The sequence below is a fragment of the Schistocerca gregaria genome, chromosome 1 (assembly GCF_023897955.1).
Source record: "Schistocerca gregaria isolate iqSchGreg1 chromosome 1, iqSchGreg1.2, whole genome shotgun sequence".
In the NCBI taxonomy this organism is placed as follows: domain Eukaryota; kingdom Metazoa; phylum Arthropoda; class Insecta; order Orthoptera; family Acrididae; genus Schistocerca; species Schistocerca gregaria.
This window is the reverse complement of record NC_064920.1, coordinates 909,919,065-909,934,704: the sequence shown is the minus strand read 5'-3', so window position 1 is coordinate 909,934,704 and position 15,640 is coordinate 909,919,065. Positions and strand designations below refer to the sequence as shown.

At 37.1% G+C, this 15,640-nt stretch overlaps 1 protein-coding gene across 5 annotated transcripts in view; it reads left to right on the top strand.

Annotated features, from left to right (window-relative positions):
• The window catches only part of LOC126274965 (ester hydrolase C11orf54 homolog), a 110,054-nt gene that overhangs the window by 44,843 nt on the left and 49,571 nt on the right, over nucleotides 1-15,640 (top strand). For all 5 annotated transcript variants that reach the window (XM_049977161.1, XM_049977158.1, XM_049977157.1 and 2 more), the window contains exon 3: nucleotides 9,400-9,498. In XM_049977161.1, the coding sequence (XP_049833118.1) occupies nucleotides 9,400-9,498 (99 nt within the window). The remainder of the gene's footprint in view (nucleotides 1-9,399; nucleotides 9,499-15,640) is intronic.

Below are 15,640 nucleotides of genomic sequence, written 5' to 3'. Positions count from 1 at the left end.
TCCTTAAAGTCTGTAACCTTTGTTTTACAGCATCAAATGTAACATTACGTACACTTTGAAATGATCCTAGTTTTTCACTCAGATCCATTTCTACATTATTACATTTATCTTCAATGTCAAATTCTAATTTTGTAGTTAAATCTTGAAGTTACTCATCCTGTCTCTGGTTAAATTCAGTAAATAGTTGATTAACGTGAGTATTCAAAGAACTAGTGAGTTCGCTCTTTAAATCTAACTTCTGATTTTCTACCATATTATTTAAAGAGTCAAATTCAGTCTTTAACAAAACTATATTTACTGCATGACTGTTCAAGGTTTCACTTTGATTACTTAAAATTTCACTCTGAGCATCTAATTTTTCACTTAGCGTTACACTTTGTGCTTCTAATTTTTCACTTAAATTTGCACTCAGTTCATCTCGCAAAGAAGCATTTTGTGCACGTTAATGTGTACTTAGAGTAGTAATTTGAGCATTTGACTCTGTTCTTACTGAGTCTAACTCTAGACCTAGTTCTTTGATTAAATTTGCTACTTCAGCCCAGTCTGGTGTTTCTTTATTCACTGCCATAGCCTTGTTTGGTTGTGCTAGTTGCTGTTCTTGATGGATAACTTTATTGATTTTAGACCTAGTAATCATCTCTTCCATCCAGCCCCTTCTCTGTTCCCATTACAGCATTACACAGCCCTCATTCCTCCATTGCACCCAGTCTTTTTATTTCTCTCCTTTTCTGCTCCCCCCCTCCCTCTGCTGCACTCCATCTAACCTCCCGACTGCACATAGCTGCTGTACCCTCTTTCCACCTCATCCCTGCGTGCTCCCAAACAGCACATATCACTGTCCACCACCCCTACCCTACTATTCCTCCCCCTCCGTGCCCCAGCCTGCTTCTACCCCCTCCCAGTTGCCACTCCCATCATGCATTGATGCTGCTGTATGCAGTGTGGCCTCAGATACCTGAGACTGCAGTCATATGCGTGTGAGTTGCGTTTTGCGTTGTGTGTGTGTGTGTGTGTGTGTGTGTGTGTGTGTGTGTGTGTGTGGGTTTTGTCTAATTTTGATGAAGGCCTTACTGACCAAAAGATATATTTGTAATAGTCTTTTTGTTGTGTCTGTCTGTGACTCAGCATCTCCACTGTAAGATGAGTGGCAACTTTCCTTTTACAATATTTTTACATTCCATCCTAGTTTTTCCATTATTTGAAAATACAAATTCAGTGTTTGTATAAATACTGATGCTCTGGAATATTTGATATTTGTATAAACTGCTGCACTCTCTTTCCAGAAGGTCCATTCTGTTCTGGCTGTGCGTTTGTGTCAGTAATAAATGTGCTCTCAGTTGTGAGTGTTGTACTTCATTGATGAGCATGCCTGTGGATTGAGACTTGTGGTTTTGAAGTGACGTTGTTTGCTGGAGATACCAGGTACTTCAAAACATTAATATCACTGTGTCTCCTATTATGCTATGCGACATTCATTGTCTACATCTAGGGGAACCAGAATAGAGGCAGTACATTGTTCCCGAGTCCTGTATATTCAGGAAACAGTGGATTCCAAAACAGCAGCAATTCACCTACACATCAGGCATCTTAAAATGTTTTGTGGAGATGATGGTCAGGACCCAGAGAAATGTCTGAAATGATTTGACCAAGTCACCAAATCTGGGTGGAATGATGTGGTTCATCTGGAAAATGTATACTTTTGCTTGGACAACACAGGCCAGCAATGGTTTGAAAACAATGAATAGGATCTTAATAGCTGGCAAAAATTCCAGGCTGTACTGAAGAAAACATTTGGTGACAATCAACAGCAGGTCAACACAGCAGTGGAAAAACTGAAGAACAGGGCCCAATGTCATGGTGAAACAACACATTCATTACACCATTGTGAATCTGAATATGATAGAAGCCTACAAAATCTCATACTTTATGAAAAGAGTCACTAAAGATTTGTACCCAGCTGTTGTAGCAAAGGATGTCACAACAAAAGAACAACTCATTGTGCAAACACATAAAGGAAATGCAGTAGAAAGAGGCAGGATTGGTCTGCAAATATGGACCCTATGGTGCTTCTGGAAGACCACCATGGACTTGCTTCTCTCATAAATGTAGAGAAGACATACACCATTTTGTGGAACCCAGAAGTTTTGGACTGAGTACAGAAGAAATAGCACTTATTGTAAGAGCCCATCCATTACTTTCTCATTGTTCTATCCTCATCATCACCATTGATAAACACATTTAATTTAGGAAATGGGGAAAAGAACAGTAATCAATCATGAAATCCATCATTTTATTACAGTAGATTTCACACTGAATTTAGACAATGGAGAAAAGAACAGTAATCAATTGTGAAATCCGCCATTTTATTACAGTAGATCTGGAATTCAACTTTTACATAGCCACCTTCACTGCATATAACAACAGATTACATTGGTCCAAAGTATCACATAGTAAACAATATTGGTTGATACCTGAAGTTCATTCGCAGTTGCAAATATGGACAACCCTTATCTGTACAATGGAGCAACAATAGTGAAAACCTGTGCCGGACTGTGACTTGAACCCGGATTTCCTGTATATTGTGAGCAGTTGCATCACTGGGAGCACAATTTTCATCCATTAATAGAAGCAATGAATATCCATCCAGGATTATTCTGCATTTAGGTCACAGGCCACATGAGATGCTTCCTGGATACCACATGCAGGGATAAAGAGTAAGGACTATGGGAAGGGTGAATAACATCTTCCCTCAATACTGAGTTACTCTCTGCCTTTTCATTCATGAGATAATTGGGAGCTTAACATCTAGGATGGCATGAATCTGGCAGGCCACTGGTACTTTTGATAAAATGCACAGTGTTGTGACATATCTCCCCAGCATGCTAGATGGCTGTGTTATGGCTGGAAACTAAGTCGGCTCCAATTATAGGCTGTGTGAAATCAGCAACAGTTAAATTCCAGACAAAGGCACAACGATGCCCCAAGTCCAGTTTGATATGTCCTGTACCATAAGTGGCTACTAACGATTTATGAGCAGCAGAAAACAATGGATGTGCCTGTGTCCGACTGCTGCTGCCATTTGGATAGGCACAAGGGGAGGTGCATTTGCATGCCTGACCCCAAATTTCCAGTGATACCAACATGTTGTGGGTGACTGTTCTGTGCCACTCTTAAAACCAAGGAGTTCATTCTGGAACAACTGAATGATCTTCTGCGATAACAACATCTAGCCTTGCTGTATCTGTGATTAGTGAGAGCATCCACTTTGTCTGACGAGCAATCATAATCCACCCAACATCACCGCCGATGATGAGGCACTGTTACATGGCACCACTACATTAAAGAGTTATGGCACCATTATTGAATCCTGTCAGGCAGAACTGCAGTGACATTTCTGCCTGAGATACTGTTGCTTTAACCTGAGCCAGAAGATGATTACTTCAGAGTGTACAAAGTAACGTGTCAGATACAGTTCTTGTGTCAACTTTACTGTACAAATGGCCCAGTTATTGTGTCAGCTTGATTTTTTCCCCTGTCTTCTTGCATTAACACGTGACACTTTTACCCCGGTTGTGATGCAGGTACTAAATGAATCAACTTAGTCTTCAGTTTACCAAATGATCAATAATGTTATTATACTGCAGAATCCAGAACTTGTGTGGAAACTTGATGTTAACATGTAACAACACAGATCTAGACTAATGACAAGTGAACACATTCCAGGAAAATCCTTTGTTAAACATGGTGTAGTTGACACAAACTGCTGAGTTTACTGGAATCGTTTACACAGTTTGGTATCAGCGTCAGGCAGTTGCACTACAAAACAAACATAGTGCTGTCAAGGGGAAACTCTGTGATGATCATTGGGTCCACCAATTACCATTTTATGAGGAAATTGTTCATCATCATTGGTAAAATGTAACTCTTTCTGAAGAATCTGACTTTCCACTGAAAATTTTCTCCAGTACAAGTATACAGACCACATGGTGTCCATTTCAATTTCCAATACACCTGTAAGCTATCTTGCAGTGGCCATGAATCTGTGGCAGTTTGAGGTTCCGTGTTCCCCTGTGGACTTCGGATGCTTCACAATGTAGATGGCCATTTTGATGCTGCCCAGTACAATCATGTTATGGGTAATGTTATGCTCCCTCAGTGTGACAACTATATCCTGGGGGATTAATCTGTTTGCAGTCAGATCAGTCTCCTATACACATGTTAAGGAGTGGTTTATGAAACACAATGAGATTTCTATCCTCAATTGGACTCCTGTACCAAGTCTCAGCCCATTTAAAACATATGGTTGCATGTGAAACAGACATTTAAGGCAAAAAGGCCTGACCGTGCATCAGGAACCTGTGATGACCTTTGGAAAGTTACCTTAGCTGTGTGGGAGGAAGTGGCAGAAAATGAGAGGTTTATTACTCACCTCATTAAATTCTTTCGTCACAGGGTGCAAGTGGTTACTGAAGAGTCTTTAGATGGAATATTAAGCAGTGAAAATACCAGGTAGTGTATCCTGTTGAGGGTCTAAAAACCTTATTAAAAATTGTGAACTGTTTATCCAACTCCATTAATTTTGAGTTTTCTATAGATTAAAAAAATGATGCAGTAAAACAAAAAATAATTACCAGAAGTTTGATTCAGCCCAAATACTAACATTGCACAGTTGCTTATCAGTCTGTGGACTATGCCACCACAGTGCAAAGACACTATATGTAGTGGTATGATATTCAGATATTTTTTACTATTGTTCTGTCCTTGACTCCACTTCAAGATTTCAGGTGCCAGGTATGTTTTTAGAGGGTCCTTGCTGAGTATCGGAGAGCCATAACTCCATCAGTTACATTCATAATTACAAGTGTCCACTACTTTCGTGAGCAGTACTCCACACTGTGTAATGTTATTGGCTTCTCTGTAAATGGCAGGTAACAATTCATATTCCTTTTGCACAATGAATACTTTGTCCCTAAATGAGAAGTTATCTCAACAGTACCCCATTTCTTCTGAATGAAAATATGTCTTTAAAGTCACCAGTTATTCTTATGGCAACAATAAGCATACATAAATGTTTTTGAGGCCTAGTATATAGTTTTCCAGTTTGTTTTCATCAGTGTGATTACTTGAGAATGTAGAAACATCTATGTTTATCACTTTTTGTTGCCCCAGTAAATCATCATAATGTTGTCACCATACATTAAACTTAGGACAGACAAACTTGGAGCAATAATCTTCAGAATTTGATACCAATAGAAACCAGCTGGCTGAGGAGACTTGGTCTTAGATTAGCAATATTATGCAAAGGAGAGTTGCCCCACACTATATAGCGGAGGTGTTGAGTCACAGATAGGCAGATGCGACTCAGCATCTTCGCTATATGGTGAGTGGCAACTTTCCTTTTCATAATATTGTTACATTCCATCCTGGAAGGTTGTATACATGGAAGAACCCTGGAGATACTAGAAGGTTTCAGATATATTACATAATGGTAAGACAGAGATTTAGGAACCAGATCTTAAATTGTAAGACATTTCCAGGGGCAGATGTGGACTCTGACCACAATCTATTGGTTATGAACTGTAGATTAAAACTGAAGAAACTGCAAAAAGTTGGGAATTTAAGGAGATGGGACCTGGATAAACCTACTAAACCAGAGGTTTTACACAGTTTCAGGGAGAGCATAAGGGAACAATTGACAGGAATGAGGGAAAGAAATACAGTAGAAGAAGAATGAGTAGCTTTGAGGGATGAAATAGTGAAGGCAGCAGAGGATCAAGTAGGTAAAAAGATGAGGGTTAGTAGACATCCTTGGGTAACAGAAGAGATACTGAATTTAATTGATGAAAGGAGAAAATACAAAAGTGCAGTAAGTGAAGCAGGCATAAAGGAATACAAACGTCTCAAAAATGACTTCGTCAGGAAGTGCAAAATGGCTAAGCAGGGATGGCTAGAGGACAAATGTAAGGATGTAGAGGCTTATCTCACTAGCGGTAAGATAGATACTGCCTACAGGAAAATTAAAGAGACCTTTGGAGAAAAGAGAGCCACTTGCATGAATATCAAGAGCTCAGATGGAAACCCAGTTCTAAGCAAAGAAGGGAAAGCAGAAAGGTGGAAGGAGTATATAGAGGGTCTACACAGGGGCAATGTTCTTGAGAACAGTATTATGGAAATGGAAGAGGAAGTAGATGAAGATGAAATGGGAGATATGATACTGCGTGGAGAGTTTGACAGAGCACTGAAAGACCTAAGTCAAAACAAGGCCCATGGAGTAGAAACATTCCATTAGAGCTACTGACAGCCTTGGGGGAGCCAGTCCTGACAAAACTCTACCATCTGGTGAGCAAGATGTATGAGACAGGCGAAATTCCCTCAGACTTCAAGAGGAATATAATAATTCCAATCCCAAAGAAAGCAGGTGTTCACAGATACAAAGATTACCGAACTATCAGTTTAATAAGTCACAGCTGCAAAATACTAATGCGAATTCTTTACAGACAAATGGAAAAACTGATAGAAGCTGACCTCGGGGAAGATCAGTTTGGATCCCATAGAAATGTTGGAACAGGTGAGGCAATACTGACCCTACAACTTATCTTAGAAGAAAGATTAAGGAAAGGCAAAACTGCGTTTCTAGCATTTATAGACTTAGAGAAAGCTTTTGACAATGTTGACTGGAATACTCTATTTCAAATTCTGAAGGTGTCAGGGGTAAAATACACGGAGCAAAAGGCTATTTACAATTTGTACAGAAAGCAGATGGCAGTTATAAGAGTCGAGGGGTATGAAAGTGAAGCAGTGGTTGGGAAGGGAGTGAGACAGGGTTGTAGCCTCTCCCCAATGTTATTCAATCTGTATATTGAGCAAGCAATAAAGGAAACAAAAGAAAAGTTCGGAGTAGGTATTAAAATCCATGGAGAAGAAATAAAAACTTTAAGGTCCGCCAATGACATTGTAATTCTGACAGAGGCAGCAAAGGACTTGGAAGAGCAGTTGAATGGAATGGACGGTGTCTTGAAAGGAGGATATAAGATGAACATCAACAAAAGCAAAATGAGGATAATGGATTGTAGTCGAGTTAACTTGGGTGATGCTGAGGGAATTAGATTAGGGAATGAGACACTTAAAGTAGTAAAGGAGTTTTGCTATTTGGGGAGCAAAATAACTCATGATGGTCGAAGTAGAGAGGATATAAAATGTAGACTGGCAATGGCAAGGAAAGTGTTTCTGAAGAAGAGAAATTTGTTAACATCGAGTATTGATTTAAGTGTCAGGAAGTCGTTTCTGAAAGTATTTGTATGGAGTGTAGCCGTGTATAGAAGTGAAACATGGACGATAAGTAGTTTAGACAAGAAGAGAATAGAAGCTTTCAAAATGTGGTGCTACAGAAGAATGCTGAAGATTAGATGGGTAGATCACATAACTAATGAGGAAATATTGAATAGAATTGGGGAGAAGAGGAGTTTGTGGCACAACTTGACTAGAAGAAGGGATCGGATGGTAGGACATGTTCTGAGGCATGAAGGGATCACCAATTTAGTACTGGAGGGCAGTGTGGAGGGTAAAAATCATAGAGGGAGACCAAGAGATGAATACACTAAGCAGATTCAGAAGGATGTAGGTTGCAGTAGGTACTGGGAGATGAAGAAACTTGCACAGGATAGAGTAGCATGGAGAGCTGCATCAAACCAGTCTCAGGACTGAAGACCAAAACAACAACAACAACAACAACAACAACAATAACATCCTGGATTTTCCATTGTTTGATTTTTGGTCTGAGTCTAGTTTAAATTAGGTTATATGTGCTTTTTGTTCCAATTTATCCTCAGTGAGGAGATCCTCTGGGATGGGGAACATGTCAGAAAGTAAATATACAACAAATATTTACAGATCAAGAGCAGATATGCTAATGTACCTTCCACAGATCCCAAATAAAATGGCCCTTTTTGATGTGTAAAAAACAATTAATGGGATATAAAACTTGTCAGTAAATATTAAAAATTCAGTACAATTAGGTACATATGATAATTCTTGGGCTATTGTATCCATCCATCATAAATAAATAAATAAATAAAATTTAAAAAAATTACAGTGGTCGCATTACTGCACAAAATTTTTACAGAAGTCATATTGTTCTCAGTATTCACATTATGTGATGTTATTGATGACATACACACATCTGTCGGTTCTGCAAAGAAATTCGTCCATGGAGTAGAAGGTGGAAGTTGTTGGCCACCAATAAATCCTTTCGACTCTTCTCAAACTGAACTTTATTGCTAGTTAAATTTTTTTTATGGCTGCTGGCATGTTGCTGAAAATATGTATTGCTGACTAGTGGACACCTTTCTGAACCAAAGTGATTGACTTTAAATTTTCAGCAGCTCTGTGGTATGTTCGTTCCAGTTAAATTTATTATCAAACTGTAATGCGAAGAATTTAACACTGTCAACTTCCTCTATCTGCTTGTCATCATATTTTAGGCATATAATGGCAGGAAGCCTTTTACAAGATGTAAAATGCATATAGTATGTTTTTTTCAATGTTTAGTGGCACAGAATTGGCTAGGGACCGTTTATTACTGTCTATGAAAAATTAATTAGCTAATCTTCTAAGGCCATACTTGATTTGCTATTCATTGCAATGTTTGTGTCATCTGTAAACGAAATAAACTTGGCACTGTTAATGTTACAGATGAAAGGTCTTCGATATGCACAAGAAAAAGTAAGGGTCTAGGGTGGAACCTTGTTGCACATAACATGTTATTGGTTCTCAGGTGGATGATGCCAAATAGCTTAATACAAGTCTCTTTCCTGTTGGCAGCCTTTGTTTTCTGTCAGAGATATAGGGTTTGAACCATTTTGCAGCACTTCCTTTTACACCACACTATTCTAATTTACTTAAAAGGATAGTGTGATTTAGACAGTAGAATACCGTTGACAGATCACAAAATAAATCAACAGCCTGTAATTTATTTTCTAATGAATTAAGTACATTTTCAGTGGATATGTGGATAGCCTTGTAAATATCAAAACCCTTTAGAAATCCAAATTGTGACAGGGATAATATTTTATATTACCTTTTCTAAAATTTTTGAGAATGTGGGCAAAAGTGAAACTGGATGGAATTGATGGTATTTCTTACCTCATTTCATATTCAAAGACTGAACTTTAGCTTATTTGAACAATTGAGGAAAAATTCCACTGATAAAAGAATGATTAAACAAATAAGATAAAATGTCACTAAACTCAAAGGCATACTGTTTAATCAACATTGTTAATAGATGATCATACATTAACAATGTAGCTCAAAAGTTTCAGTACAAAATTATTTTCTTACAATTAATTTTTGCATGCATTATCTCATTATAGTTGTAAAGCATCTTTGGATGTAACTTTTCAGTTCTTGGCAGTGGCCTCACAAGCAATTTTGCAGACGTCATTGTTGAAGTCGTGGACTGTCCAGATTTAACGCAGCAACCTTTTACCTTGGCATGCAAGGGTAAGTCTTGGCATAATGTGGCATTATCATTATATCATTCAGAAAGGAGTGGCACATTAAAGACTTGGTATATTCACTGGAAAGTCTTCAGGAAGAGCATTTGTGGTGCAACAAGATTGAGACAGTAATAATCTTAGTTGTGGCCAATGTAATATACAAGTTTGAGTTAACTAATTAGGAAGAGAACGTATCTTGAAATGAATAACTGATACCGGCGACTGTGAAAGACTCATTAGTCTGCTGCATCCTAAGTATAGGTATTATAGCATGAAGTCATTTGACAGTTACAATATTTTCATCCTTAGGTTGTAGCCAGTGTTGACAACAGCCATCAAGACATAAAATTATGTTAAATAATTAGTTTATTTGTTTTCCATGGCCAGATACAATATTTATTATAAAATAGTTTCTTAAATTTGAGAAGCTGAGTTGCAGTGGAGTAAAGGAAACATGGAAAGTATAAAAAATGAAACAAATAGATGACATGTTTGTCTATGACAAATTATGTTTGAGTAACAATGAACATTTTGCAATTATTTAGATTTAATTTATCACTCATTAATTTCATTCTCAGTAAGATATCCACAAAATGCTACTGGGAAACTTCCCCAGCTAAGCCAAAGTCACTGTATGGAGCCATTTCATTGTAGCTTATCAAAAAGTTTACCTCTTAGAGTAGGTTTATTTTTACCTTTCACCATGAAATAAACTTCATGCCATAACATATTTATTTTAATATTATACATTGATGTAAGTATAAACTTTTTGCTTACAAAAGTTTGATATATCTTAAAGGGCAATACATACTGAAGATACCAAGCTTCAAGATTTATTTTCATCTTTATTTTAGATCTGTGATAGATTACAAATTTTACAATAATAATGAAAGAAAGTATAACTACCATAAAAAATAATAATAAAAATTAAGAAAAAAAATTGTTTGAGATACAATCTTCAGCATTTTTGCATGTAATTGGTCTTTGTATGAAAAGTCTGGAACATTTTGGCATTCAGAGACATATGTTACAATCAGGGCAGTACCAACTTGTTTCTTTTGTGTTTGCTTTGTCAGTCAATTAAACATATCTTGGAAACCTTGTTGGCTGCTGTTTCAACTCAGTTCCAACAGTTTTATAAGGAAAGTGCCGTACTACAAGCCTATTGCCAATGTTACACGAGGAACAACTTCTTGAGTCAATGTTGTACCTTTCCGGAAGAGTCCCTCACAAATTTCTTCAGACTATTGGCCACTTAGATATTTTTCCCTCCAATCCAGTTCTTCCTCTGGAGTATCCAAAATTTCTTACTCACTCAACAAATGTGACACATTAATATCAGAACTGCTGAGAACATTAAACCCTAGTGAGTTCACACACAAATATCGCAACAGCCCTAGCACACATTGACTTAGTCTCGACACTGACTCTTAAGTTTGATATTGATTCTGTTGACGTAATTCTATGAATTGACAATAGAGGTCAGCACCTGCCAAGGGACAGCTAGTGTGACATCTCTACATTGTTCTCATATGAAGCCAGCCCAGTTTTCGAGTGATAGTGGCTTGTGCATAGTGAAACATCATGGGTTGAGATATACTTCGGCATGGTCTTTTGAATAGTGTGTCATGGCTGGGTGTGTTCAGGATTTGTTGCCAAAGTGTTAATGCAAAATGATGGTTCTGTATTTATCTATTGTATTTTTCTGTTTTCAGTTTCCCAAATATGAGTATCTATAGTCAGACCTACCCATGTCTGTAATTCTTCTTCTTACTGTTTCCACTTACTCTAAATTGATAAGTTAGTTTTAAGGCAGGGATTATTGTTATGTAGAATATACTTTTTTTATGGTAATGAATAAGTTAAAAGTAAGTTTAGCCATCTGCAACTTTTACTCTACTGCAAAGTTATGATGCCTTAACATTTGTATGATTTGGTACATTGTTGCTATGTGCAAATAAATATATATATATATATATATATATATATATATATATATATATATATATATATATATATATATCTCTTTCCCCCCTCCCTCCTTCCTCTCCCCTCCGTTCCTTCCCCTCCCCCTTCCTCACTCTCCCTCCCTCCCTCACCCCACCCACCTGCCCACTCCTTCCCCTAGTCCCCATCCCCTGTGGTTGCTCAGCAGAGTGAGTGTGAGTGGGGGGAGAGAAAAATTGGGACAAATGGGGAAAGGAAAGCTGTGCACAGCATGGATGGGGTAGTGGTGTATTTGGGTGTGGAAATGGAGGTAACCAGTGATTGTTAGATAGTGGCAAAATGTGGATGAATTCTGGTAGGTAACAATCAGTAAACTAGAAAACTGATCAGGTAGAGAAGGAGATAGTGTGAGGGAGAGAGAGAGAGAGAGAGAGAGAGAGAGAGAGAGAGAGAGAGAGAGAGAGAGAGAGAGGGAGGGAGGGAGGGAGAGAGACTGGGGGATGTGGGAAGGCACCCACCACTAAAAGTACCACCAGTTTTGAAAGTTCTCACTGACTCATTCCAAAGAAAGCTCTGCAGCCTTGGCATCCACAGGTGTCACATCTACAACAAAAGCAGCAGCAATCTGAATATGCTTGTAACTTTGAATACACATGTAACTTTGCCAGAGCCTTACAGACAGGCAATATCCTGCCCTGGTACCCTAGAAGCTGATTTTCAGTGTAATTTCAAGCAGTCGTAATTAAAAACAGCTTGCAAGTTACAGTAAATGGTTTGTCTGACTACAGAGTTTGCATAACAAGAGTAAAGTTCAACGGAAACATACAAATAACTAATGTTTGTGACAGAATATTTCAATAAGATAAAATTGGGGAGAAAGGATAGATAACATCTGGAATCCATTACACTAAGAGGAGAGAATTTTAAGGACTTTTGTAAATAGGTAAAACATATGCAACATGGAAAATAATAAAATACTAATAGATGCAGGTTCATATTCTTTGTTTGCGGAATAGACTGTATATTGATGAAATGATATAATAGCAATCACTTATTAATTAATGTTCACATTACATGTGCAGATTATTTATCCTACATTGACCAGTTGCAATCATAGTATTGAAACTGAGATTCTACACTTCAAGTGTCCAAAATTCTGCTAAACTGTATAATGGATCACAAAACGCACTTTCAAAATTATTAAGAGGTTTATTGAGTGCAGAATGTGATAATTGATTAAAAGATTTTCAGACAGTTCACTTTGTGGGAGTTGCCTGGTTTGTCAGCCTGTGCCTAGTAATATGAATATTCTTTCTGTTTCTGATGTCATGACATAGTATACTCTCTCCAGTGTTAAACTCTTGTTACGTTGTTTTAGCATATATAAGTGATGCATAGATATAAAGATTTATCACTGTCAATATTTTGATCTTAGTGAATAAAGGACAGCTGTGTTCCTTTGCACCTACCTTACTTTTTTATTTGTAGCATCTTTTTCTGACTCAGTAGTACATCATTGTAGAAGAATAGTCCAAGGACAGGGCCATGAGGCACACCAGACATGACTTTCTTCAACAGAAGACACAAGCTGTCTTCTATTATTATCATACATAAAGATGAGACTTAAATGTCTCGAGGAAAATTTAATTATAAGTTCACCTGAGGTACAGGATTTCCCCATTACATCCAATGCTGGTGTGTTATTTCAATGCCAGAAAGCCCTGACAATAGTGACAATATAGGGGGAAAATAAGCTTAAGATATGAATTGAAGTTTGTGTTGGGGAGGGCATTGGACTTTGATAGTCCTTGCAGTACTGTTAGTCATAGTGCTGTGGTGGTGTAATGATCAGCATACCTGCCTTGTAAGCAAGGAGATCCAGGTTCAAGTCCAGGCTGTGGCACAAATTTTAATTCATTTATTTAGCTTCCATCATTATTGTAGATAAAGATGAGAAATGTCTCAAGGGAATATAATTATAAGAAAAGCATTAATTATTTCTAATTCTGTATTATTTTTTCCATAATACTTTAGTTTTGTTAGTAAGATGTGAAAGAAAATACAGTCAAGTATGTTACTCAAACCACATAGCTCAAGAGAAATCGTATTCTTATTTTCAGCTCAGTTTAATGTCTGATTAACAATTTTAAGCACTGCAGAAATGGTATTTCTTCCGCATTCTTCCATGCTGTCTTACTACAAAGAAGATCAGGTTTTCAGAGTGGTTACTAAGCTGTATGTTAAAAATTACTTCATATATTTTGGAAAAGATTCTAACAGTAGCCACTGGTCTGTAGTTCTCCAGGAGTTCTTTTCCCCCTTTTCGTTTGTAGATATATCTTTTGAAATTTTGAGCTGGCCTGGGAAAACTCCAAATTCTAGGTGTTTATTCATAATAAAAGCAAGCTGTTTGGAAATATGGTGTATTGTCCTTTTTATTGTATAGTTAGATAGTCAGTAGCAGTCCAGACTTTTCAAGTTTGAAAATTAAGTTGAAGATTAAAGCAAACATTTTGTGGAACATTATCAAACTGGAAACAAATAAAAAATGTCAGAAATGAAAATGTGCATTTGCTTCAGCTTTGAGACAAATGGAAGTGGAATGAAATAATCGCATGCCAAATGCTGTGAATTCCATTGGAAAGTGGTTAAATGGTTTGTAATTTTTAGCACTGTTATAAGAATAGACTGGAAAATAAAAAGTGACAGCAAGCTACATGTATGTAACCACTTAGGAAGAAACAGAGTAAATAAAGGGGGAGATTTGTGATTCATTAAATTACAAAGTAGATTTATTGTGGGATATGTTTATATATACTTATCATCAAAGGAAAGGATATTCATCCACAATGGAATCACGAAATACACTATGTAAAGTGTGAACATTTATATTACCAAGCTTTGCACAAGGACACTGTTTCTTGCACTATTATATTGAGTCTGGATCTCCCTATAAAGCCATTGTAGACTATGTACAAACAGGACTATAATGTCTAGAATCTGAAGTTTAAGAAACACAGCAGTGTCTGTTACACAGATTACATTAGATTAGATTAATACTTGTTCCATAGATCATGAATACGACACTTCGTAATGATGTGGAACGTGTCAGGTTAATGAAAGATGTCTGTACAAGATATTACATTACACAAAATATTGCATGACACTAATGCTTAAGTTAGATTTTTTCCCTCCCTTAATTTATAACTAAAAATTCAGCCAATGAGTAGAAGGAGTTGTCATCTAGAAATTCTTTTAATTTATTTTTAAATGTTGGTTGACTATCTGTCAAGCTTTTGATGCTGTTTGGTAGGTGACCAAAGACTTTTGTGGCAGCATAATTTACCCCCTTCTGTGCCAAAGTCAGATTTAACCCTGCATAGTGAAGATCATCCTTTCTCCTGGTGTTATAGCTATGCACACTGCTATTACTTTTGAACTGGGCTGGATTATTAACAACAAATTTCATAAGTGAATATATATACTGTAAGGATCCCTAGATCCTTAAATAGATGTCTGCAAGATGACCGTGGGTGGGCTCCAGCAATTATTCTGATTACATGTTTTTGAGCAATGAATACTTTTCTACTCAATGATGAATTAGCCCAGAATATGATACCATACGAAAGCAGTGAATGAAAGTAGGCATAGTAAGCTAATTTACTGAGATTCTTATCACCAAAATTTGCAATAACCCTAATAGCATACGTAGCTGAACTCAGACGTTTCAGCAGACCATCAATGTGTTGCTTCCAGTTTAACCTCTCATCAATGGACACACCTAAAAATTTTGAAAATTCTACCTTAGCTACAGACTTTTGTTCAAAGTCTATATTTATTACCGGAGTTGTGCCATTTACTGTACGGAACTGTATATACTGTGTTTTATCAAAATTTAAAGAGAGTCCGTTTGCTGAGAACCACTTAATAATTTTGTGAAAAACATCATTTACAATTACATCACTTAGTTCTTGGTTTTTGGATGTTATTACTATACTTGTATCATCAGCAAAAAGAACTAACTTTGCATCTTCATCAATATGGAATGGTAAGTCATTAATGTATATCAAGAACAGTAAAGGACCTAAGACCGAACCCTGTGGGACCCCGTGCTTGATAGCCCCCCAGTTTGCGGAATCAGCTGTTGTATTAACATTACGTGAACCACTTATTTCAACTTTCTGCATTCTTCCAGTTCA